The following is a 27,086-nucleotide window of genomic DNA, read 5'->3' as shown; positions in this document are numbered from 1 at the left end:
GCAAGGATAAACAAAACTAGAAATAATCATAGCCTTCAGGAACATCCCTCGATTATAAGGTATAATCATTGATGCCCATAACCATGATGAGTCATTAAGAGAGGAATAAATTATGTTACATACACACATACACTCTGCTTATGAAGGCAGGGGTGTTTGAAATATAGTCTAGATGTTCATCTTTTTTTTTTCAAAAACATCAGTGTTTTCTGGGGCTTATCTTTTCTAAAGTAAAGAATCCAAAAATGTTGTATGAGGAAAAGTTGAAGGAAATAAAAAAAAAAACTTAGTCTAGAAAAGACAAGATCTAGATGAATTAGGACGGCTGTGTTTGAATATGTGTGGGACTGTCATGTGGAAAAAGGATTCAACTTAACTTTCTGTGCCTTTACAAGGTGAAGTTTTAACCAATAAGTGGAATTTATAAAGAGAAACACTGAATTCTGCTCAGTAGAAAAACAAGCAGAGCTTGCTGACAATGGAATTAGCTATGGCCTTACATAGGGAGCTCCTGGTCCCCAGAAGTGTTCAGACTAGGGCATGATGGCCACCTGTCAAGGAGTTTCCTCCATCGTGTGACAAGATTCTTTGAGTTTATTTGGAAAACTTAGTTACCTAGAATTACTCATTTCTTTAAGGTTCCAAATAAAGGAAATGTTATTCTACTGTCTTGTTGAGTGGAATCCTTGAAAGAAAAATTACCTGTTGCCAGAAAGCTGGTCAAGTATTAGAATATCAGTATTATATAACAGAAGGACTTGGTAAGTCAGTTTAACTCAACAATGTCTACTACTGTAATGGAAATGCAAATTTAAAGATCTTCCCTGCCCTTAGGCCCTTTGATAAGCTTAAGAGACTCTGAGAAACTTCCTTGATTTGAAAATATACTCTGCCTCCTAATAGGCTGAATGTGGTCACATGGAGCCTGTGGCAGGAGGCTTGGTTTTCAGGAATGCCCACACCTTGATGCTGTGTGATTGGGCAGTGGGTCAAGAGGGTGGTTACATTCTCTGACCCAGGAGAAGGCTATATAATCCTTGTTGTGAGGCTTTGTTTGGGGCTCACTTTGAGAAGTGTTCTGTCACTTGATCAGATGAGACTCTGGGAAGCCATTGTTGAGAGCCCCCCGGCTTTGAAAAACCCAGATGTTGATTTGGTATGGATGTAATGGTTGGACAGTTTGGAAACCTGTCTACTTGCTCTGTTTCTCTGTCTTGATAATTCTGTCTGTATACTCTGAAGTTCGGGATGCTGACCTTTTTCCCCTGAACTAGGTAAACGATATATGTTTGACTGATTAAAGTAAGCTTGTTAACCCATTTTGAGTTGCTTTCCTTTATCAAAGCAGATCTAAGAACCTGTGTGGGCACACCACACTGGGGATGCTGGGGTGCTTGCTGCTACAACTACATAGAAGAAAAGCAGCTGGAAAAGAAGTAAACTGAAAACAGAGTGAGAATTTGGGAAAAAGCTTTGGGATTCAATCTGCCATGAGTTAGGACACATTTCTTCCTCCTGGTGGTGGTGCCTTCAAGGCCCTGCCCTTCTTGCAACTACCTTCTTTTCCATTTTTCAGATACATCAATCCAATTTGTTGTAACAAAGGCATATTATTAACAGCCCATGACATGCTAGGCAATGTGTAGTCTCTGAAAATACAAAAGACAAATGATTCTCAAGGAACTTATAGTCTATAGAAAAGAAAAAAAAATGAAACAAAACAAAAAACACTGATAGAGAAATACATGTCATTTGAGAATTGTTGTTCAGTTGTTTCAGTCATGTTCAACTCTTTGTGATCCCATCTGGGCTTCTCTTGGGAAAGATAATGGAATGATTTGCCATTTCCTTCTCCATCTCATTTTACAGATGAGGAAAACTGAAGCAAGCAGGGCTAGGTGACTTGTCCAGGGTCATACAACTAGTAAATGTCTGAAGCCAGATTTGAACTGGGGAAGATGAATCTTCCTGACTCCAGGCCTGGCACCCTGTACACTACGGTGCCACCTAGGTATCTAAGTTGAAGAGAAAGAGCCCTGTAAATAACATCCCCACACATTAAGAAAAATAAAAACTAATCATTTTATAAAAGAAATACACTCTCAAAATTCAACTTTTAAAGAACCATCTTTAACAAAATGGTAACCAGAATGTCCTCTTTCATGTGTGTCCCCTTCTGGATGCCTTTTACATGTGTCCATCCCATTTGTGTTGCTGTTATTATTTTAGTAAGCACTCAAATATTTGTTGATTGTTTCCTTGTATACTTGTAGCCACTGTAGGCATTACTGCTCTCATTCTTTCCATGCTCTGTATTTCTTTGTATGATTCGCTCCATATATCTTTGTGTTCTTCTAATGGGAAATTTCTTAAAAGTACAACAGAATTCCTTTACACCCATGGGCCACATTTTGAGTCACCTCTCTTCCACTCCTAACCTCTTCTCCTTTTTTCTCAGAATCAATAAAGACTTCTAAAATGAACTGTCAGTGCTGGATATGCCAACTAGCTTTAGGCAGCCACCCTTGTCCATTATTTTTTGGGTTTGTTTTCCCATCATGTGCATGAAAATAATCAAACCCCAAAACATAAAGATTAAAATCTTCCTATGCTTAGAGGGAAGAGACCAAGTCAAGTAATTTATTCTTTGAAATAAGTGACTGAGGAAATAAATTCTCTTTTACCAAAACAACTTGGTTTCTTCCTAAAAGTAATGTTTACCCCACAGCCAGCTCAAGATCTTATACCACTTCATGGTAACAAAACTCATCTATTTTGAAATCTTATCTTCTGTCATGAACCAGGTATACTAAAAATAGAAAATGACCTTCAGCTCCCCTCACTGTCTCAGAAAAAGATCTTGAAATATCTCTTTCCCTGAAGTATACAGGTATCTAAGAATGACCTGAAGGCCTTGAAAATCACTTTCTGGCAGGCCTGCACAATCAGTGGGGTTGCCTCTACATTTTTCATGGGCCACTCACAATCCTTTGGTGTGTCACAAGTAGCCCATGGCCTGCGGGTTGTACAGGCCTGCTTTATGGTCTAAGGATATCAATTCACCCCACCCTAAGGACCTGAGTCTGAACTGGCTATAGTTCTGATCCCATCAAAGCCTCTTAAAAGTTCTGGACCTTTAACTGCTTGGAGATATCAACAGCAAGAAAGGGGGAAATAGCCTCATATAGACTATTAAATGTCTTCAATCTGCTCTAGGCTCAAGTTGAGGCACATTCTAGATTTACCCCAGCAATGTTCAATGTCCTTGCCATTTGGAGCTCACCAAGGATCTGACCTTGATCCTCTGTAATGGCAAACAAAGAAGTAGCTAACACCTTGTTTCAGCTATTTAATTATTTAGCACCTTGTTTCACTTCAAGTTTCTTTTAAGGCTTGTCCATGATTATCTCAAGTCTTTTGTTAAGAAACAGAACTTGTGAGACCCTGTTGCTAATGCAACAGGAATGGGCAGAACAGAGAAGAGCTTAATGACCATATATAAAGAGAAGCCCAGGCTGGGAGAGGACATAACTGGGAGGAAGCATGGTGTGGTGCTGGTAATTTGTCTGTCTATTTTGATGTTACTTTGTCAGATTCATCTGCTGATAGAGGATGTTGTTGTTACAGAAGCCCTGAAAGAGGATTTTCTTGTTGTCTGTTTACAGAAGTCCTGGAGGAGGGTCTTACTGATGTTTTTAGAGGTCCTGGGACTATACTGATGATTTGTGTTTATTTCTCAGACCTTGTTTGTGGGTCTATGTTGATTTCACAGGCAAAAAGTGAATTGATGATGTGCCAGTAATGTGCATGAATGTTATTGTGGCTTTGTTAAGCTTTGTCTTCCCAGGAACAGAAACTGTGAAAGACTTGAGGTAGACTGGACACTGTGAGCTTCAATGTGGAAAAGAAATTGGACAAGGAGCTGGATGAGGAGCTGGACAAGGAGTTGACAGCTGTCTGCCTTTGCACTCAGGTGACAGTTGGGTAGATTTGGGCAGGAGGAGGGACCATGGAATCTGAGAGCCAGCCTCAAGTCAAGATGAAAAGACCTCTCCTTGGGTATTTAATGCAAACTGAGAAGATCATCATTTACTGTGGCCTAGGGGTGGGAGGACTTTGTACTTTATATCCTGTACCTCTTCAGGATAATTGAATTAAGGATGACTGGAAGCTAATCTCCAATTAAGAAGAAAGAAGACCTTTTGACTGAGAGATTAAGACAATGTGACCTAGGGGAGGGGAACTTTGACCTTCTTACTTTGTGTCCCTTAAGGAGGCTTGCTTCCTAAGGATGATTAAATTAAGGACTTACTGAATGATATGTTTTGTTTAAAACTATGTGGCCAATTTGGGTGAAAACTATGTGGCCACTTTAGTGATAACTTGTTATGCTATAACATTGTGAATGCTGTACTTTGGTTTTTGTAAATGTTTTGTCTTAGTTTGTTGCTGAAAAAATAGAGTTCACTATATTATGTAATCAGAACCTTGAAGCTGTTCACAGCAGTAGTACTCTGGAAAGCTGCTTGTGCTTGGCATTACATCCTCTGACTCAGTTTCTTTATTCTAAAATTCCTAGATCTTTCCACAGATCTTTATATGGAATATAGTAGAGACCCTTCACCTTGCAGTTGAACCCATTTTGACACATTCCAGGATGGTACACAATACTCCAGAATATGGTCTGGACAAGGCAGGATTATTACCTTCTTATTTTTGGCTGCTAGCCCAGAATTCTCCAACTTTCCCATCAGAAAACCATGAAAAACTCTGTCACAGGCTTTGTTAATAAATAGGTAAAACATATTACAGCCTAAAGGCAGTTAGGTGGTACAATACACAGAGTGCTAGGCCAGGAGTCAGGAAGACCAAACTTCAAAACTGACCTGAGATACTTTCTAGTGGCTTGACCATGAGCAAATCCCCTAATTTCTGCCTGCCTCTGTTTATTCATCTGTAAAATGGTAACCTATATAATAGCACCTAACTCCTAAGGTTGTTGTAAGGATCAAATGAAATAATAATTATAATAGAAGGTGCTTAAATAAATAATTGTTCCCTTCTTCTTCTTTGATCAATCAGCCTAGTAAATATGTTGTTTTTAAAGGAAGAAATGATATTAGTCTGGTAGGGCTTCTTTTTGATAAAGCCATGCTGGCTCTTTCTAGAACTATTTCATTTTCTAGACAAATAGTACATTTTAGAAGGACTTCAGATACATTCCAGTTTAGAAATGCAGATGGGCACAGGGGTGAGTAAAAACATAGCAGCACTGAATGTAAACATCACATTCAGCAGGGGCAAGGATACTAGGAACCATAAACATATATAGCAGGGAAGAGAAATAAAATGCTCCCAGAAGAGGAAACTGAGAGTTATCTACTGCCAGTAGTAGAATAATTGACCACTCCCATGCATTTTTGTGGAAGATTTGTTCATTTTAGAGAAAGAATCAGACCCAGGTAAAAACACCTGGCATTTGCGAAGAACATCATTGGGTTCCTCAGCAATCTTCCTTGATGCAGGCAAGTTTCTACCCTTCTCTTAACATGTGGCTTCAAGGCATTATGGGAGTTATGTATGATGTCCATATATCCTGTTTCTCTTGGCATGTTGGCTGGGGGGTGGAGGCTTATAGCATCAAATATAAAATTCTCTGTTTGACATTTAAAGCCCTTCACAGCACTCTATTCTTCCTTTCCAGATTTATATATAACTTTCTACTATGAACTCAACAATTCAGCCACATGGGCTTTCTTGCTTTCTTCTCTAGGGGATTCCATTGTCCATCTCTGTACCTTTGCGTGCTGTGGTACACTCCCTGCTCACTTAATTCTACCTCTTAGAATCACTAATATCCTTCAAGGTTCGGCTGCACCTGATAAATATGGTTCTTCTTGATCTCCAACTATTAGAACCTGTACTCTTCCACTTCTACACAACCAGCCAATTACTTAGTATTTATTTTTATAAGTATACATTACCTCATTTGATTGAATGTTAGCAGCTTGAGGGCTGGGTCTATTTCATTTTCCCTTTGGCCTAGTATAGTCCTTCTTTACATTGTTTGCTTAACAAATGCTTCTTGGTTGATAGGTTGATTGATTGACTGCACAGGGGTATACTTTTGGCTTCTTGGGACCTTGGCTATATGAGACTTTGGTTGGCTCTAAGCATGAAGTATTTTGGTTTTAACCTTCTGACTTTGGTTCTATCTTTAAAAAAAATTGATTTTTAGCTTTCAAAATTCACTTCCATAACATTTTGAGTTCTAAATTTTCTCTCCCTCTCTCTTCTTCCCCCATCCCCAAGATAGAATGCAATCTGATATAGGCTCTACTCATACATTCATATTAAATATTTCCACATTAGTCAGGTTGTAAAAAAGAATTAGAACCAATGGGAGGAACCATGAGAAAGAAGAAAAAAAACCAAAACAAACCAAATCAAATAGTATGCTTTTATCTGAATTCAGATTTCATAGTTCTTTTTTGGGATGTGGACACCATTTTCCATCATGAGTATTTTGGAGTTGTCTTAGATCCTTGCATTGCTGAGAAGAACAAAGTCTATCAAAGTTAGTCCTCATGCAATGTTCATGTTAATGTATACAATGTTCTTCTGGTTCTGCTCTCTTCACTCAGCATCAGTTCATATAAGTCTTTCCAGGTTTCTCTGATGTCTGTCTGATCATTAGTTCTTGTGAAACAATAGTATACCATTACATTCAGATACCATTCAGTCATTCCCCAACCGATGGATATCCCCTCAATTTCTAGTACTTGACCACCACAAAAAGATCTGTTTTAAATATTTTTGTACATGTATGTCCTTTTCCCATTTCTATGTTCTCTTTGGGATACAGACCTAGAAGTGGTATTTATTGCTGGGTCAAAGGTATGCACAGTTTTATAGTCCTTTGGACATAGTTACAAATTGTTTTCTGGAATGGTGGGATCAGTTTACAACTCTACCAATAGTGCATTAGGTTCCAATTTTCCCACATCTCCAACATTTATCATTTTCCAGTTTTGTCATGTTAGCTAATCTGATAGGTGTGATGTGGTACCTCAGGGTTGTATCCCTGTTTTTCAATGAACTGACCAGGGATGTAGACAGATTTGCATTTCTCTAATACTGATTTTGAGCATTTTCATATGATTATAGATAGCTTTAATTTCTTCATCTGAAAATTGCCTGTTTGTTCTTTGACCATTTATCAATTGGGGAATGACTTGTATTCTTATAAATTTGACTCAGTTCCCTATATATTTGATAAATGAGACCTTTATCAGAGACACTGGTTATAAAAATTGTTTTCCAGCTTTCTGTTTTCCTTCTAATCTTGGTTGCATTGACTTTGTGAAAAACTTTTCAACTTAATATAATCAATATTATCCATCTTGCATTTCATAATGTTCTCTATCTCTTGTTTGGTCATAAATTCTTCACTTTTCCATAAATCTGACAGGTAAACTAGTCCTTGCTCCCCTAGTTTGCTTATAGTATCAGCCTTCGTATCTAAATCATGTACCCATTTGGACTTTATCTTGGCATATGGTGTAAGATTCTGGTCTATGTCTAGTTTCTGCCATACTATTTTTCAGTTTTCCCAGAAGTTTTTGTTAAATAGTGAGTTCTTATCCCAGAGGCTGGAATCTTTGGGTTTATCAAACAGTAGATTACTATAGTCATTGACTATTATGTCTTATATACCTAGCCTATTCCACTGAGCCACCACTCTATTTCTTAGCCAGTACTAAGTAGTTTCAATGACTCTTGCTTCATAATACAATTTAAGATCTAGTAAGGCTTGCATTTCTTTTCATTAATTCCCTTGCTGTTCAGTACCTTTTGTTCTTCCAGAACAATTTTGTTATTTTTTTTTTCTATCTCAATAAAATATTTTTTGGTAGTTGGATTGGTATGACACTGAATAAGTGAATTAATTTAGGTAGAATAGTAATTTGTATTATATTAGCTCAGCCTACTTTGGTTCATATTTTACCACAATTGTTTCTAGTTCACTTCCCAACAACCTGGGTCCCTATCTGTAGAAAGTGCCACTGGCATCCCTCCCCTTGTGTGTTGTTTTGTTCATGAATAAAATGAATGCTCAAGTGCTCCTGTGCTGTAGAAATGCTTGACAGCTCACAATAGTGAGCTGTTAAAACCTCTAGCCATCAACCTAACATGCAGCCAGTTTCTCTATTTATTTAGAATTTCAATGTAAAAAAAAAGAAAAGAAAAGGGAAGAGATATTGGACTTCAATCTATTGTTGCCAGACAAAAAAGTTTTAAGTTACATTTCCACCAAGAACATTTACTGTATTTGAGATTTAATGAATTGATTATATCTAATTGTGTCTCTGGATTTATTAAATTAGACTCTTTCCACTTGATCTTTCTGTTTATTTTGCCAAAATATGAATTCAGAGGAACAACTAGATCTTAGAGTTATCCACTGATAATTCTAGGCTAATCAAACCAGAATAGATGTTGGGGAACCTGACATTAATATTACTTAGGAAAGTGTCTAAGGGATAGCATGGTAAATGCCTACATTGTAGTTTGGGGCAAGTCATTTAACCTTTCTTTGCTTGTATAAATAAGAATAAATAATCTCTGCTCCCTTGTCTCACATTAGTTTAATGAGGATTAGTGAGATGATTTCAGCAACACAGAAGAGCAAACAAAATGTTCATTATATAAAGAATATGATGACCCTCTTATCATAGTAATAAGGTCATAGGATATATATCCAAAAGAGAACTTTGTGATCATCTATTACAGGAATTATTTATTTATTTGACATTTTAGGTCTCCTTGAAAGTATGGTAAAACCCATGCATCCTTCTTACAATATTTTTTTATAATTTCATTTTGTAAATTAAACTATGTATTTTTCAATAAACAAAAATGATTTTTTTCACTCTTCCACTTTCCTACTACCATTGGGAAAAAAAAGAAAAAGAAAACTCTTATAACCTGCTAGACTATCCTCACAGTCAGTCAAAACAAACCCCTGAACTATCCACATCCAAAAATGTTATGTCTCATTCTGCAATCCAAGAAGTAGTTAATATATTTCATCACGAATTCTATGGAATTATGGTTGGTTGTTATGTTGACCAGAATTCTGAAATCTTTCAAAGTTGTTTGTTGTTACTGTGCTTTTATATAAATTTTTTCCTTGTTCTGCTCATTTCATTTTGAATCAGTTAATACAAGTTTTCCCAGATTTCAGTGGAAAAAATCAATTTTAAATATTTTTATGGCAAAACAGTATTACATTATTATTTAGAATAGTATAATTATGAAGATAATGTAAATGTAAAGTAAATAATGGAATAAAAAAAGACTATAATAATAAATCCTATTCAGAATAATTTTTAAATGCACAAAATAAGAAACAAAGATTACCAAAGGAAATCAATTATATTTAAATACAGTTATAATTATATAAATAAAATATAAATGTATAGCTGTATATATATGTTATATATACATTCATAGATTTATAAGGGGTGGAGGGGGAGAGAAAAGACAGAGGGGGGGTGCTGCGGTTAAGAACCCTTGGATGTAGTCCAACTACCTCATTTTACAGATAAAGAAAATAGTCCAAAGAGGAAGTGACACATCCCATATCATGGTAACATTGGAAACCTATAAAATGCTCTGATAAGAAAAACTGATATAAACAAATACCTGCCTTGGACAGAGAGTAGCTTTGAATGGGTTTCTGAAGCACCTCGGAAACTTTTTACAAAGAGAGAAAAGCCTATGATAGTGAAGTCAAATGGGTGGTTATGATATTTTCTTTTCTTCTGCAGGAGGAAAAGATCCAGCATCCCTGTTTTTCAGTGAGCTGACCAGGGATGTGGACAGAGTTGCTTCAGGTATTTTGTGGGATTCATTGTGGAAAAGAAAAAAAGGAGGTGGGGATTAAGTGAAATGAGGCTCATGTCAGGTAGAGGACTCAAGGGCTGCCATTAAGTAGGAGAAGAAGAGGGGAGCCAGAGAGAATGAATGACAAGAACAATACTTGCATTATGGTAAGTAGATGCTGCAAGGCCTTCTTACTGGAACCTATCTGAGGGTCTTGGAGCTGAGGATGAGCTTTGGGCAAAAGCCATGAAAAAATCCAGGTGAGTTATAGCCACTTGAATTTTGGAGAAAATCAGAGATTTGTAACTAACATAAAGGAGTAAATGCAGTGCCCAGTTGTAACAAGGGATTTGTATTTCTTTATATCTTTCTCTGATTATGCTGTTTAAAAATAGTGAGTTTAGCTTAGCTGTTTTGAAAAAAAAAGAATTCTTTTATTTTCTCAAAAAGCATTAAGTAAAAAGTGAATCTGTAATTCACTATGACTCCCCATCCACCTGGTGGCAGTTTCCTTAAACTACTGACATAAATAAGTGGAGGGAAATAGCCTCTAAGGGCTTTCCTTATAAACTGAGGTATAGGGATGGGACCTGTGATTTTGCTTGCAGTATTGAGGAAATTCCCTGGTGAAGAAAACTTCTCTACTAATGTCAGTTGGCACTTTCTCTGAAACTTAATAGTCTTAGAGAGTTGTCTAGAGGGCACTGAGAAATAAGGGTCACACAGACTATATATGTCAGAGGCAGGATCTGTGCCCCAGTATTTCTGACTTTGAGTTTAGCAACTACTGACCAGTCTGCCATTCTGCCTTATCAACATATTTTATAAAATGATGGCAAATGTCAAAATGTACTTCAAATATAGGCTTATTCCTTGTTCTAGACCAACTTTTCTCCTGTTTTACTAAGAAAAAGAATAGGAAGAAATAAATAGGTTAGGCTATATTCCTTGATAGCACACATACATTGACTTTAAAATACACACAAGAGCTAAATCAACAAGATATTAAAATTATTTTTATCTTAATCTGTTTTCTAAGTGACTATGAAAATTAAAAGTTCAGCATGCAAAATAATTTTTCCTTCATGTCCAAGTATCCAGCTAAATTGAGCCTCTGTCTTTATTGAAAGAGGATCATGAAATCACTGAAGTCATTCCCAAGTGATAGCATTTCCTAACTGCTATCAAATCAGTTCATTAGGACTCTATCAGGCTGGTGAGCTGCCATCTCAGGTAAAAAATTAATTTTCTGTCAGGGTAGTACAGTATCTACCAAGCATAAGGAGCAAATAACATCCTTTATGATTAATTTGGTACTTGTTCTTCATTATAATTATCTCTTCTATCCCTTCATTATGCTGCTCATTCATTACATACAGTAAGTAGCCTACCTTAGAAAGACCTTCTCCCTATCAGGCTTTCAAGTTACTGCTAGACTGCATAGGTAAATGTTACATAAAAGCTCATTAAAAGCCCATCTTGAGGCTAAATCATAGGAACCCCTGAAGGAAGAACCTAGCATTTCTCATTAGTGTGTAGTTTCTGTGACATCTGTCTATCTCTTTATCGTGGAATAATATTGCCACATTGAACAGTCATGATAAAGCACCATTATTCAAAGAGCAGAGAAGAATACAGATACAAGAGCTCAAAGGTAGGCATCCAGCTCTCTTAATCAATCAAGATTTACAATTGATATCTATAATCACTGTGCCCTCTCTGAATTGACATTTTTCATCCTCAATAACATGATTTCCTGTCCTATTGTCAGGCTATAAATAACAACTTGGGTTTTGCTTTGTGGCTAGGGCTTTCAACAACATTTCACAGACTCAAAAGATTTCATATTTGGAAGGGACCCTTGCAGTTAATTACTTCAAAGCATACTGGAAAAAGACTCCGCACTATAGCATGCCCAACAAGTGGTTATTTAGTTTCCGCTTGAAGACCTGTAGTGAAGGAGAACCCACTAGAGATTAAGGCTGTCCATTCTATTCTTGTGTGGTTGTAATTATTGTAACGTTTTTTCCCTATCTCAAGCCCAAATTTGCCCTTTTGCAACATACATTCCATTTGAGGGAAGCATATTATACAGCATAATATCTATGACTTTATTTTGTCCTCAAAATATTATTAGGTCTGAAATTCTCCAGAATGCCAACTCTTTGCAAGATCTTTAAGACACTAATGATTAGAAGCATATTATCCAATGTGAAAGAGGTCATAAATCTGGGTAAATAGTCTTCCCTGGTGAGATGTCAGCTGGAGATTTGTGTCTAGTTCAAACTCTCACATTTCTGAAGGGCCACTGTCAGGCTAGATCATGTCTATCAAAGAGTAACCAAAATGGCAAGAGACTTTAAATCACACTGTATGGGAATTGGTTGAAGAAATTAGTGAGGTGTAGGCTGAGGAAGTGAAGGCTTAGATAGAAAATTGTTAAATTCAAATTTTTGAAGCTTTGTTTTGAAGAAAGATTAGTTTTAGTTTAGATTAGTTTTGTTTTGAAGAAAGATTCTGCTTGAACTCAGAAAGAAGTAAGAACACCTGGGTAGCAGTTATAGACAGGCAAATTTCATGTAAACACAAGGAACATTTCCTAACAACATGTTGAGAAAATGTTAAAATGTGAACTACATAAGGGAGAGGATTGTGTTTCTGCCTTTTTTTCCTGTCAGTATTTATAATAGTGCTTGGAACATAATAAACATTTTGAAATGCTTATTTGTTGATTATATAAAAAAGACTAACTTGAAGGGGAGGGAGTGAGGTGTTATGAGTTATTTGTTGCTAGATGGTTTTGTTCGAGGATAAGCTGGGTGGTTATTTGTTGAAAATGTGAACACTGTTTATTACTGGGATAGAGAATGGACTCCATGACCTCTGAAGTACCTTCTATCTCTAAGATTCTTTACTTTTGAGATCAAGAGAGTCTGGACAACCAAGTTGTCTCAGTGAGTCAAAAGGGACCTGAAGATAAATACCTCCCTCCCAACCTCCTCACCCCTTCCCCTCCCAAAAATCCTCCTTGTGATTGGGTGAGGTCTGCCATTTTACCAACTGATCATTCATCCCTCAAACTCAGGAATTCTTCACCCTTTTTAATGTAATGGTGTAATGGGAATGCAAATTTGGAAGATCTTCCCTGCCCCTAGGCTAAAGTGCACCTGAAGCCTGGGGTGGGAGGCTTGTTTTTCAGTAGATACTTCTTGATTGGCCAGTGAGTCAATAAGGTTGTTACATTCTCTGAGCCAGGAGAAGGCTATATAAGCCCTGATGTGTAGCTTTGTTTTGGGGCTCACTTTGAGAAGTGTTCTGTGATTTGATATGGATTCTGGGAAGCCGTTGTCTGGAGCTCCCCTGGCTTTGAAAAACCCAGATGTTGAAACCCAGATGTTGACTGGGTATGGATGTAATGGTTGGACAGTTTGGAAATCTGTCTACTTGATCTGTTTCTGTCTTGATAATTCTGCCTGTATACTTTGAAGTTCGGGGTGCTGACCTTTTTCCCCTGAACAAGGTAAACGATATATGTCTGACTGATTAAAGTAAGCTTGTTAACCCATTTTGAGTTGCTTTCCTTTAACAAAGCAGATCCAAGAACCTGTATTGGCAGCAAACCCTGAGGACGCTTGGGGTGCTTGCCGCTACAAATGTGCCCCTGTGACACTTCTTTGAATTCTATGTACTCCTTTAGTGTAATGTTCTTAATGAATAAAAGTATATAAGATTACTAAGGAAAATAATTGCATTGAAACTCATTATACATTTATGTGTACATATGTTTGTCTTTCTGTATGTATTTATACATAAACTTACATGTCTCTGTATATGTATGTGTGAAACCAGCTAAAACTGGAGGAAATAACAATGTAACAATGAGAACAGGTTTGAATAGAAGGCAAAAGAGAAAACAGAAACAACAGCCTAAAACCAAACCAAACCAAGCCACAGGATCACTACGACCATAAAGTAAGAGGATGAAGTATTATTTTTTTCTTTTTCTTTTATAGGGTGCTTACAGTACCTTACTATAAAATTTGGGTCAAGTATTTGATCATAGGCTCTGTGTCATCATTTGTTCTTTGTGTGTCATCTTCAGTTTCTGCAAAACTCCCCCAAAATTCCTATTTAATTTCTTATGCCAACCCAAGACATATCAAACCCATCATAGGAGCACACACACACACACACACACACACACACACACACACACACACACACTCACATTACCTGCCTCAACAAACTTACATTCTAATGGAGGGAAATAGCATATTGACAGAAAAGTAAATGAAAACTATATAAGGTATATACAAAGTTTACAAGGGAGAGGAGACTAAACATCTGGTAAGATAAGAATAGGCCAAGGATGAAATATTATTAATATATGATTTGGCACATATATATTTTTTAAAAGGATAGAAAGTAATTTTCCCAAAGGAAAAGTCAAGATTTTTAGTCCTGTTGTGTTTGCATTCCCACATCAAATTACGTTGTTCTCCAATCACCAAGCTCATTCAGTGTAGAGTAGTTAATTTAATAATTGGTACCTGAGCTGTTGATAGGCAAGGATGAAGAGAAATACTTTTAGATTCTTGATAAGAAAATTAGAAATGTAGAGTAATTTTGACCATGGAATAGTGAAATCATTTAGCCCTCAGTTCTCCTTTTGTGGCTAGTAGGGAAGAGAAAGAAAGGCTACAATATAATTATAACTGTTAAAAAAAGAGGAAATCTTTACTTCTCTCATTTAATTTCATGAACTCAGCTCTAACTTAAATCCAAATGCTTTAAATCTTTAAACTATCTCTAATTTTCATCTCTTGACTAGTTTGATCTCTCTTACAGAATATCTTCTTAGTTGGAAGTTATTTTAGAAGTCATCTAATCCAATTTCTCACTCACCTAAAGAATTAACATGAGAATATTCCTGGCAGAGGGGCATCCAATCTCTTTCTTAATATTTTCAGTGATGAGGAATTCACTCTTTAATAAGGAATGTACATTGCAACTTTCAGACTGCTCTCATCATTAGGAAGTACTATCTCATATTAACTCCATCTTTTTTCTGATATTAATTGGGGCAGTGAAAAGAATTTTGGAGCTATAGTAACTAGATTGAAATCCTGATTCTGTTATTCACTACTTGTGTGACTGTACAAGTGTATGGACCTTGCTGTTCTCATATGTACAATGAAATTATTTGACTAGATGATAGGTTTGGTGAATTTATTTTTTTGGCAAATAGTATTTTATTTTTTCCAATTAAATTTAAAGATAGTTTTCAACATTCATTTTTTATATGATTTTGAGTTGCAATTTTTTTCTTCCTACCTTCCTCCTATCCTCGCTCCCCAACATGGCAAGCAATCTGATATAGGTTATACATGTGCAATCATGTAAACATATTTCCACATTATTCATGTTGTGAAAGAAGAAACAGAACAAAAGGAAAAAGCCACAAAAAAGGGTAAATAGTATGCTTCAATCTATAATCAAATAGTATGCATTCAGACTCCATAGTTCTTCCTCTGGATCGGGATAGCATTTTCTGTCATAAGTCTTTTGGAATTGTCTTGGATGACTGTACTGCTGAGAAGAGCTAATTCAGTCATAGTTGGTCATCACACAGTGTTGTTGCTACAGTGTACAATGTTCTTGTTCTGCTCACTTCACTCAGCATCAGTTCATGTAAGTCTTTCTGAAATCTGCCTGCTTATCATTTCTTATAGCACAGAGTACTCCATTACATTAATATACTACAACTTGTTCAGCCATTCAGTAGTTGATGGGGAGCTCCTCAATTTCCAATTATTTGCCATCACAAAAAGAGCTGCTATAAATATTTTTGTACATGTAGGTCCTTTTACCATTTGTATGATCTATTTGGGATATAGGCTTATTACTGGTATTGCTGGATCAAAGGGTATACACAATGTGATTACACTTTGGGAATAGTTCCAAATTGTCTCCAGAATGGTTGGATCGATTCACGACTTCACCAATAGTGATTTAGTGTCCCAATTTTCCCACATCTTCTCCAACATTTATCATTTTCTTTTTCTGTCATATTATAGGTGTGATGTGATACATCTATAATTTTCTTTCTCTTTTTTAGCTTTTCCTGGTTTAGGTATCAGCACCATATTTGTGTAATAAAAGGAATTTGGTAGGAATCCTTCACTTATTTTTCCAAATAATTTATATAATATTGAAATTAATTGCTTAAATGTTTGGTAAAATTCATTATACATCCTTCCATATGGCCCTGGGGATTTTTTCTTAGGGAGTTCACTGATGGTTTGTTAAATTTATTTTTCTGAAATGTGGTTATTTAAGTATTTTATTCCTCTTCTGTTAATCTGGGCAATTTATATTTTTGTAAATATTCATCCATTTCCTTTATTGTGTCAGATTTATTGGCATACAGTTGGGCAAAATAACTCCTAATTATTGCTTTAATTTCTTCTTCAATGTTGGTGAATTCACCTTTTTCATTTTTGATACTGTAATTTTATTTTCTTTCTTTTTTTAAATTAAATTAACCAGAGGTTTATTTATTTTATTGCTTTCCTCTCCACAAAACCAGCCATTAGTTTTATTTATTAGTTTAATGATATTCTTGTTTTCAATTTTGTTAATCTCTCTTTTGATTTTCAGAATTTCTAATTTGGTATTTAATTGGGGATTTTGAATCTTTTTCCCCTAGCTTTTTTAAAATTGCATGCCCAATGCATTGATCTGCTCTTCTAGTTTATTCATGTAAGTATTTAGAGATATAAAATTTCCCCCAAGTACTGCTTTGGATGAATTCCATAAATTTTGGCTGTTTTCTTATTTTTGTCATTCTTTTTGAAAAAAAATTATTGATTGCATCTATGATCTGTTCTTTGACCAACTCATTCTCCAGGATTAGATTATTTAGTTTCCTTTTAATTTTTAATCTATCTTTCCATGACCCTTTTTACATGAAATTTTTATTGTGTCTTGATCTGAAAAGGATACATTTAATATCTCTGCCTTTATGCATTTGATTGTGAGGTTCTTATGTTCTAATACATGCTCAGTTTTTTAGTAGGTGCCATGTACCACTGAGAAAAATGTATTTCTATCCCCATTCAATTATCTCTATAGGTCTATCATAACTAATTTTTCTAAAATTCTATTCACCTCCTTAACTTCTTTCTTATTTATTATCTACTTCTGAGAGGGGTAGTATAGTTTTGCTATCTTTTTGTTTCTTTCCTGTAAATTACTTAATTTCTCCTCTAAGAATCTGGATGTTATACCACTTGGTGCATATATGTTTAGTTATGATATTATTTCATTGTATATGGTACCTTTTAAAAGATGTAATTTCCTTTCTTGTCTCTTTTAATTAGATCTATTTTTGCTTTTGCTTTGTTTGAGATCAGGATTGCTACTACTCTGCTTTTTTTTTTAACTTCAGATGAAGTATAATATATTCTGCTCCAACCTCTTACTCTTGTTTCTCTGCTTCAAGTGTGTTACTTGTAAATAATATTTTGTAGGATTCTGATTTTTAATCCACTTTGCTATCCTCTTCCATTTTATGGGGGAGTTCATCCCATTCACATTCACATTACTAATTGTGTATTTCCCTCTATCCTATTTTCCTCCTATTTATACTTTTTTCTCTGCTCTCCTTTCACACTGTCCCTCCTTACCAGTGTTTTGGTGAGTTGCATTAAAAAAAAACATTTTGATAACTGTATTTCAATATAAAGGGTGTTCTTTGTAATCCTATGTATTTTATTTTATGCATTTAAAAACTTTATTTTGAGGACAGGATTATAGGAATCACCAGACTGCCAAAGAGATAGATATATGGTTAAAAGACGAATATGGTTAAGAATTCCTTGACTTGGTAATTTGTATAGTCACATGTAATACCTCCTACCATATATACAATCTTCTCTTATCTCTCTATCTTTCATCATCTCTCATGGATTAATATATAATCTCTTTGTAACTTCCCAATCTATAGAATATGTTTTGTCTTTCACCTAAGAACTGGTCACACATAATCAACTTCCTATTGTACACTTTTAACTTGTTGTCCCATAGCCAGATCAATCTCAATATGTTCAAAACAGAACTATTTATTTTTTTCCACTAAAACCTATCCCTCTTCCAAGCTTCTGTTGTTGGTACCATCAAACTTCTATTCACCTAGGAGAGTGACCTTGGAATTATCTTCAACTTCCCACTCTTTTTCCATGTTCTCCACCCAAATCTGATCAATGTTATAGTCTTATTAATTCCACTTCTACAATATCCCTCACATTTATCTGCATCCTGTCTCTCCTCTGGTTACTACACTATTTTAGGCCCTCATCACATCTCACCTAGATAACTACAATAACAATGTAATTTACCTTCTTGCCTAAAGTCCCTCCCTTCTGCAGTTCATCTCCCACATGACTGTGAAAGTGATATTCCTAAAGCACAAATCTGACCATGTCACTCCCATGCTCAAAAATATCCAGTCACGTCTAGGATAAAATGCAAATTACCCTATTTGGCATGTAAAGCTCATTGCTTCTAGCCTACCTTTCCAAACTTATCATATATTATTCCCCTTCATATATTCTGTGGTCCAACAAAACTGACATAACTACTTTTCATTATGCATGATATTCTCATCCCTAGTTAGAGACCTCTTCCCAGGCTAAGAAAAAACGAGTCCATAAAGGAGAGGAATTAACAAAGATTAATTGGAGGAGGAAGTAAGGAGGATAAGGAATATGCATATTAAACATGTACTATGTTCCAGGCATTGTGCTAGGTTTTTTACAAATATCTTTTGCAAATCTCTTTCCAAATAGCCATATGAGATAATAATAGCTAGCATTTATATAGCACTTTAAGGTTTGCAAAGTACTTTTACAACAACCTGGGATATAGGTGCTATTGTTATTCCTCTTTTGCAGTTGAAGAAACTGAGGCAGACAGAGGCTAAGTGACTTGTCCAGAGTGCCATAGCTAGCAAGTACCTGAGGCAGTATTTGAACTCAATCATTCCTGAGTCCAAGTCCAGTATTCTATCCACTGTATTTTCTACCTGCCTCTAGATTAGGCCTTGCTCCATTTAAATGCATTGAAGACCTCAGCTGGCTCTTATGACTTGCGATTGTAGATGGAAGGGAACTCAGAGATTGACTAGTCCAACTCCCACATTACACATTATTATCTATAATTTCTCTAAAACCTTTTCCCTTTTCTTTGGCATTTTAACCTTTTTTGGTTGATAAAAAGAAGAAATTACAACAATAATAAAAAAGCCTTTACAAAGTATACTTACATGAAACTCAGCAGAGTATGGGAATAGTTAGAAGCCTATGTCCTTTCCACAGGGTAAATAAGAGGAATTCAAGTAGAGGAAAAGATAGTAACAATAATGACAGAGGAAGACATGGGCTTGGGCTCTCAAGAAAGAAGAAAGGGGAACATGCTAAGCTGGCTGAAGACCAAGAAGTATCTTTGGCTACTTATCCTCTGCAACAGAGCCATGTGATTCCATAATTATCAAAAGTATTAATTCACCTATTAATATAGAAGCTGAAATTTATTTTGCTACATTTTTCTCTTACTATATATTCTTTCTAAATAATGCAAACCTTAAAACAATACATCAGTTATTGTCTTTTGCCTTCCTCTCTTCACTTTTCTCTTCCAAAATTTGACTCTACATTTTGACGCATACTTTAGCCTGTCTGTATTATTTTTAGGGACCTCTACATTAAAAAAAAGCCATGCTTCTTATAATATTTTTAATTATGGTCTTCTGCACTAAATCATTATTGCACACAACATTAATAATCATTAGTTTCAAGCAAAATGTTTTTTTGTCTTACAGAGTAGGCAATGAAAAATTCACTGAATGAATGGATGGGTGGATGAATGGATGGATGAATGGATGGATGGATGGATGGATGGATGGATGGATGGATGGATGGATGGATAATAACCTATTTCAGGAACAAAATAAAATTGTTTTGGAAATATTTTGAAGTAGTCTTTTCCAAAATGTAAAAATATCCACATATAGAGTCTTTGTCACCAAGGTCAGATAGTATTGGAAGTCAAGAAAGTTTCTACTGTACAAAATTCTTGTGTGTGCTCAGTTATACCCCAGGCTCCTCAAAGAACTAAGTTTTCAAGGAGATAATTTCAGGATCTTGGTCTACAGCTACATATCTTGTAAACAAATTAGCGCATTGATCTTGTAGCAATAATATTACCACATAAGGCATTTTTTTTTTTCAGATTCATTTATTCCTCCATTGACATGTTCAACAGAAATAGTACTGGTTGTTTCAAAACATGTGCCTGCTTCTTTACCATATTCTCTGTTATGTGGTATGATATATGGTTAGTCTTCAAGATAAGACCCAGAGCTGTTTCTAAATTTTATATTCCTCAAAGCACTAAAGCCTCAGTTATACTTGTATTGCAACTCCTGTGTTGGATCCGGAATGTAAACTCTATCAGTGCCTTTGATGTTCATGTGACAGACATTGATATAACAACTCTCGAAGTTGCAGTATTTGGATATTTCTTAGGAATATTTTCCTAAAAATAAAAATTCTAGAGAATTTCTTAGGGGCTGAATCCACATGTAGTCAGTTAACAAATGACCCTCTTTTGACACTTTAGAAATCATCATGAGAATGATACTTGACTGTCTATTATTTTTATATGACTTTTTTTCTGCTTTTAGATTCTTCAAATATTTTATTTAACATGACAACTTGTTTATTCACTCATTTATTTAGTCACCCTTTCATTCATCCATTCAAAATCACCAATCTTGATACTCATCATTTTCCCATCTTTCACTATTATTCCTTTTCCACAAATGAGGAAACTAAGGTAAAAAGAAAGAAATGGCTAACCACTCCAGTATCTTTGCCAAGAAACCCCAAATGCGGTCATGAAGAGTCAGATATACAACTAACACAACTGAACAACAAAAAAAGCAGAGAGAGTTCAAGTGTAGAATTGTGGCATTTAGACCAGAAAGAGAGCTTAGAGATCATTTGCTACAAACTCCTCATTTTACAAATGAGGAAACTGAAACCCAGAAAGGTCAAGTGACTTATGCGAGGCTAGGATGCTAACCTAGATGATCTTTTAAGCAGAAAATGGCAGTAAGACGTTGTCTTCCCTGATAATGAAGCTCACTTCTTGATCTACTGATACATTAGAATAATCCGCTTTCATTATTTTTATTGTTTTGTCTCCTAGACCCTGGAGTCTTATAACCCACTTAATATTCAGATAAGCCCCCAGGCCTGTGGGAATGACTAGAACCATACAGAATCTCTCAACCTTTGAAATCTGTCCACCATCTGAGAAAGCCTGTACTCAGGAAGTCAATATAACACAGTTTGTACCATAGAAAAATACCTCCACACAGCTCCACTTTATTAAAAAAAAGCCAACAGTGATTGATCTATACAAGTCAACAAAGTGAATATATTAAGTTTTATTTGATTTGTGATCATTTATTTATATTCAAGGCACTCTTACTGTTGCTACTTTGATGATGCTTCATAGCAAGCAACTGACTTGGCAAGTAGCAACTAAACTATAATTTTCCCCTCTGTTGCGAGAAGTAGATATTAAGTACACAAAGTCAAAGAGGGGATTTAAGGAGCAGGGGGGCAGTTTATGATGGTCACAAGTTAAAAAAAATCTTCAAAGTTCAGACTCAACCAAGTTAATCTTGTAGAGACATGAAAAAATATAGCTTGGATATGCTTTTTCTTACATAGTAACTATTCTTGGCCTCAAATAAATCTATGAGTCATTAATAGCATTTTTTCCCCTAACTGAACTGTTGATATTTCCTTTGGGATCAGGAGAGGATTTGGTTATTGTGAATCATTTATTAAGACCCAGTCAATTAAAAACAGCATCCACCAATGATGGCAAATCTAGTCTTTGTCAAGTGGGTTTCATACACACACACACACACACACACACACAGAAACTCCCAAATGATATTTCCTTTGTCAATGTTAATGTAATATTAGAGAGAATCCTAGATTTGGAGTCATAAGTTCTGGGTTCAAGTCCTGGCTCTTCTATTTGAATTCAATTCAACATATTTATTAAGCACCTCCTATGTACAAGGCATAAAACACTAAGCAAGAAGGATACAAAAACTAAAACAGGGCCCTCTCCCAAGATAATTCCATTTGATTAGAAGCTATATATATATATATATATATATATATACACACATATATATGTATATATATATGGTAAAAGCAAAGAAAATTACTAATAACTGAGGGGGAATCACAAAAAGCCTCATACAAACAATGGCTCCATGATATACTTTGAAAAAAGTTAGGGATTTTACATGGAAGAAGTGGGAAAGGAGGGCATCCCAAGCATGAGGATTCACTTCAGTCAGGTACTGGGAGATGGAATGTCATGTACATGGTACAGCTAGCAGGGTAGCTTGACTAGAACAAAGGGATTAACTTCATAACCTTGGGAAAAATCCCTTGGCTATTCAGATCTTCATTTTCCACATCTATAACTTGATGAAATTGGACCAGATAATCTCTAATGTCTTTTAGCTCTAAAATGCCCTAATTCTACATTCTAAATTCTAAATACTACATGAGGTTCAAAGTTAAGATATCAAATATATGTGTTCCAAGGAAAATTTAGAGAAATTACATAGTTTAATCCTGAAACAGTCAGTTTGCTTAATGTTTAGTATTATTGGGTTACATAATTTTTATTGAAAGATTTCTATGATATTTACTAATCTATGGAAAAGGAATATTTTAGTAGTAGCTTTCTTCATTTTTAAATGTTTTATTGATGCTCCCCCTTTTAAAAAACATCACTTTCACCTTCCAGTACCCTGCTTCTACCTCCAGAGAACACTATCTTAAAACAAAAAGAAGAGTAAATAGCAAAAGAAACCAACACACTAGATATGTCTGAAAAACTATGTCTCATTCTGTACCCATAATACACCTCCTCTATTCCCATAAGTCTTCTAAAGTCCTTATTTGCAGCTATCTTGATGTGATTTCTGAAATCTTTTAGTAGTATTCTTTAGAAACAACTATTTAAAAAACATCAGGATTGAGTCAGAATTGATTCCATAGACAAGAAAGCAGAAGTAAGTCACTAAAAGAAGAGATGAGCTAAGAAAATTAATACCTTACTCTATTTAAATTTCAATGAAGACAAGTGCTCTCATTCAAACACTTCTTTGTAAATTTATTAGTAGGGTCTACTGGTAACAAGTATGAATGAGTCAGAAAGAAACACACTGACCAAACCTGTAAACCTGATGACATTATAGGAGAAGATGCATGTACTGAAACCAAAGAAGAACCATTTAAACAGCTATGATAACAATAAACCTTTGGGGAAACAAACTAAATCATACAGATTATAAGTGCCTAATAACATTCCTTTTCTCTTGCTCTGGTACTGAGCTTTCGACTTGAATCTCTACTCCTGCCATGGTTCCCCACTTTCCTTTTAGCTCCTTAGAATTCAGTGTTTGGAAGAAACTCTGTTAGTGACCTGGCCTGGCCATTAAGTTCATATTTGCTGGACTTTTCAGATCTATCCTTCTGTCCAGGAGAAAAATGACTCTCCCAGACTCTGCCTGCTTGATCATTAAGCTTCATCAGTCTATCTCTGAGCAGAACAGGGCATTTGTAATTTCCCTCTTTGTCATTTAAAGTCCTTTCTGTTAACTAACAGTAAAAACAAAACAAAACAAAAATCCCAAATTAAAAAAAAAACACCTTAGGAATTTAAATGATTTTATGTTTACTTCAAACAGAGTGGATAAATATCTTGAAAGCTGTGGCCTCTTCCATAGGCTAAACTTTGAAAAAAAAATAGCATATAGATAATATGTGTGTATACATATACATACTCATACATACGTGTGTATGTAACAGGTTGGTGGTAATGATTACCAGAAAGTAGCAGGTAAGTCTGGCTCTGGGGCTCACAGGTATAGCTGTCCCAAGCCCAAGGAACATCTCTGGATATTTACATTTGCGGAAGACAATTGCTAACAAAAGAGTCAACTCAGCTGAACATAGTAGGTGCTTAATGAATGTTGAATTGTAGGGGCAGCTAGGTGGTGCAGTGAATAGAGCACTGGCCCTGGAGTTAGGAGGACCTTAGTTCAAATTTGACTTCAGACACAACACAAAAACTAGCTGTGTGATGTTGGGCAAGTCACTTAACTCTGATTGTCCTCCAAAAAGCAAAAAAAATTAAAAAAAAGAATGTTGAATTGAACTGAATTGAATTGAAAGAGCAATTCATTTGTGTCAAAGTCCAAAAATGTCACTGGTTTTGTACAGGGCAATATATATTTTCTCTATACATGCCAAATCAGAAAACAGAGTACTAGAAAATTAATGCTTGCCTAATAAACTTGATTCAAAGGGGAGGCTTTTAGTTAGCTTTATTTTTGCCTGATGATTGATGATTAACACACCAAGGAGCAAATATGATAAGACTTATCTGTTACAGAAAGAGTGTGCCTAATGAGTATCACAAGAGGCAAAATTCTTTTTTGTTTTAAGCAATTGGGGCTAAGTAACTTGCTCAAGGTTACACGGCCAGTTATTTCTGGGTGTGGTGCTAAGTATCTGAGCCCGGGATTCGATCCCAGGTCATCCTGACACTGGGGCCGGTGCTCTTACTCGCTGAGCCACCTGGCCACCCCAAGAGGCAAAATTCTAATGGACTTGCCAAGAGACAGAGTTTTCACACCAAGTGTGTCAATATACAACTTAAGAGGTTACTTGATCCTTCCACTTCAGTCAAGAAGTAATGAGCACTTAGACTGTGTCCAGAACCATGCTTACTAAGCACTGTGAAGTATTAAAAAAAAATTAAAATTTAAATAGAAAACACGGCTCATGTCCTTGAGGCCACTGCATTATGGAAAAATAATAAGCCTCCTCAGCTTCTACATACACTGAAATGAGAATTCTCCCTAGTCTAATGTATTTCACAATCTTCTCTCTCCTGCTATTATTTTGTTTTTCAGGTCATAGATTTAGAATCAGAAGAAACCTTAGTGATCGTCTGTTCGAATTTCTTCATTTTAGAAATGAAGAAAGTAAGGCCCAAAGAGGTCATTCATGAATATAAGAATGACAGGATCTATAATCATGTCATTTAGACTCTAAATTCCGAGTTCTTCCCACTCTTGTCTCGTATTTATACTTGCAAAAACACATATTATGGCCACAGCCCTCTTCATCTTCCCTCATCTTGTAAAGTGGTCAAGTCACTTACATCTTACCTATACAATATACACAGGAAATACAGTGAAAGAATCAGACATACTCTGATGTCACAGATCTGATTAGACTGCCTTCTTATGTAAAAAGGCATGCATATGCATGTCATGGTTAGCATGGAAAATCTGCAGTGGAAGAGTAATCCTTATTTTCTAATGACAATTCCATAATCATGGCACTAATTATTATTGCATTTTGATTGGGGGAAGGGAGGATGCTGATTGTTCAGTCTATTTCACACTGTTTTGTGCTTTCCTATGGAGAAGTCAGAATGTTTCTGGTTACCTGGTCACAAAGCCTAAGAGGTTTCAGTTCTCATTCAAAAGTAATGTCAGCTGAGATTTAGGACCATAATTACTTTTCCCTCATACACTAAGATTGAGAGTATGCTGTCATTTCTTTTTCAGCAGAGTGGAAAATGCCTTTGTTCTATCCTGGTGTCCCAGTGGGGGAAAAATAAGCTCCAATTTGGAATAATTTGGCTATACAAAATATTCAATTATATCCCAAGTTTAATTCGTTTAGTAATGAAAAGTAAATAAGATCAAGTAGCATGTTTGGTTTGTCTCAGAAGGAGAAGGATTGATCTGCAGGAAAGGATTTGAAGGTGGAACAGTCAGAAATGAATCTTGACCATGGCAAGCCTGTTCCAACTTACAGAAGAAGGTTTCTGCCTTCCATGGGGCATCATCAGAGTAGTGAAGAGGAAAAGATCTTGCTTCTAAATGATTGTGTGCAAGTACACATGTATGTACACATGTAGATTTCACACTAGTCCACTGAAACAGAATTTGTAAATCATTGTCACACTTACCATTTTTGCAGATGGGACAACATTGATCTGGCTCGTACACAGGGTCCACACATTCAGTCTGAGGACAAGCCGACACTGTGCAAAGCACTTCCCCATTGGCTTCACAGTGGCACTTCTCACAGGGAGAGACCTGAAATACAACCCCATTAATCCAGGTTACTCCTTCAACAAATGCTGTTTGGGTCTGAATGAGCATAGATCCCACGTTTTCTGCAGACTTATCGCTGCTTCAATGAAATGAGCAAACTCCAGAAAAAACCTCAACACTGGAGTCCTAGTGATGACACATAACAAAAATACGGATCGCTGGCCTTTATTTTATTGCATTTTAAGGTTTACAAAGTACATTTTCCCTCATTTGCTCCTCATAACTTTATGAGGTGAGTATAGCAGTTAGTATTATTTTTGCAGATGAGAAACGTAAGGCTTAAAAAACTTAAATTTGATCATGACTGCAGAGGTAATGGGGCAGTGAAGTGGCACGGGGGACAGACACAGAGCCAAGTCTGCTGTCAAGAGCTGAGTTCAAATCCAGCCTCAGATACTTACTTGCTGTGTAACCTTGAGCAAGTTACTTAACCCTGTTTGCCTCAATTTCCTCATCTATAAAATGAACTGGAGAAGAAAATGACAAACCACTTTAGTATCTTTGACAAGAAAACCCCAGATGGCGTCACAAAGAACCAGACACGATTAAAACAAATGAACAACAACACATAGCAAATCAGGAGCAGATAGGAGGCTCACTGAATAGAGTGCTGGCCTGGAGTCAGGAAGACCTATGTTCAAATCTGGTCCCAGACACTTACAGACCTTGGGCAAGTCACTTAACTTCTGTTTCCTTTAAGGCAGCGGAGAAAGTATCTTTGCCTTCTAGGTGACACAGTGGATAGAGCACCTAATTTAGCATCAAGAAGACTTCTCTGCCTGAATTCAAATCTGGCTTCAGATACTAGATGTATGACCCAAAGGCAAATCACTTAATCCTTGCTTCAGTTTCCATATTTATAAAATGAGCTGGAGAAAAAAGCGGCAAACCACTCTAC

The 27,086-nt window shown here is 35.9% G+C and overlaps 1 protein-coding gene across 1 annotated transcript in view; it reads right to left on the bottom strand.

Annotated features, from left to right (window-relative positions):
- The window catches only part of VWC2 (von Willebrand factor C domain containing 2), a 193,146-nt gene that overhangs the window by 121,588 nt on the left and 44,472 nt on the right, over positions 1–27,086 (bottom strand). The window contains exon 3 of the mRNA XM_069084509.1: positions 26,041–26,170. Coding sequence (XP_068940610.1) covers positions 26,041–26,170 — 130 coding nt within the window. The remainder of the gene's footprint in view (positions 1–26,040; positions 26,171–27,086) is intronic.

Source organism: Petaurus breviceps, unplaced genomic scaffold (assembly GCF_028583685.1).
Source record: "Petaurus breviceps papuanus isolate PSGF00001 unplaced genomic scaffold, PetGlider_PUasm1.0 174, whole genome shotgun sequence".
In the NCBI taxonomy this organism is placed as follows: domain Eukaryota; kingdom Metazoa; phylum Chordata; class Mammalia; order Diprotodontia; family Petauridae; genus Petaurus; species Petaurus breviceps.
Note: the sequence above shows the minus strand (reverse complement) of the source record. Positions and strands in the feature narration are given on the sequence as shown.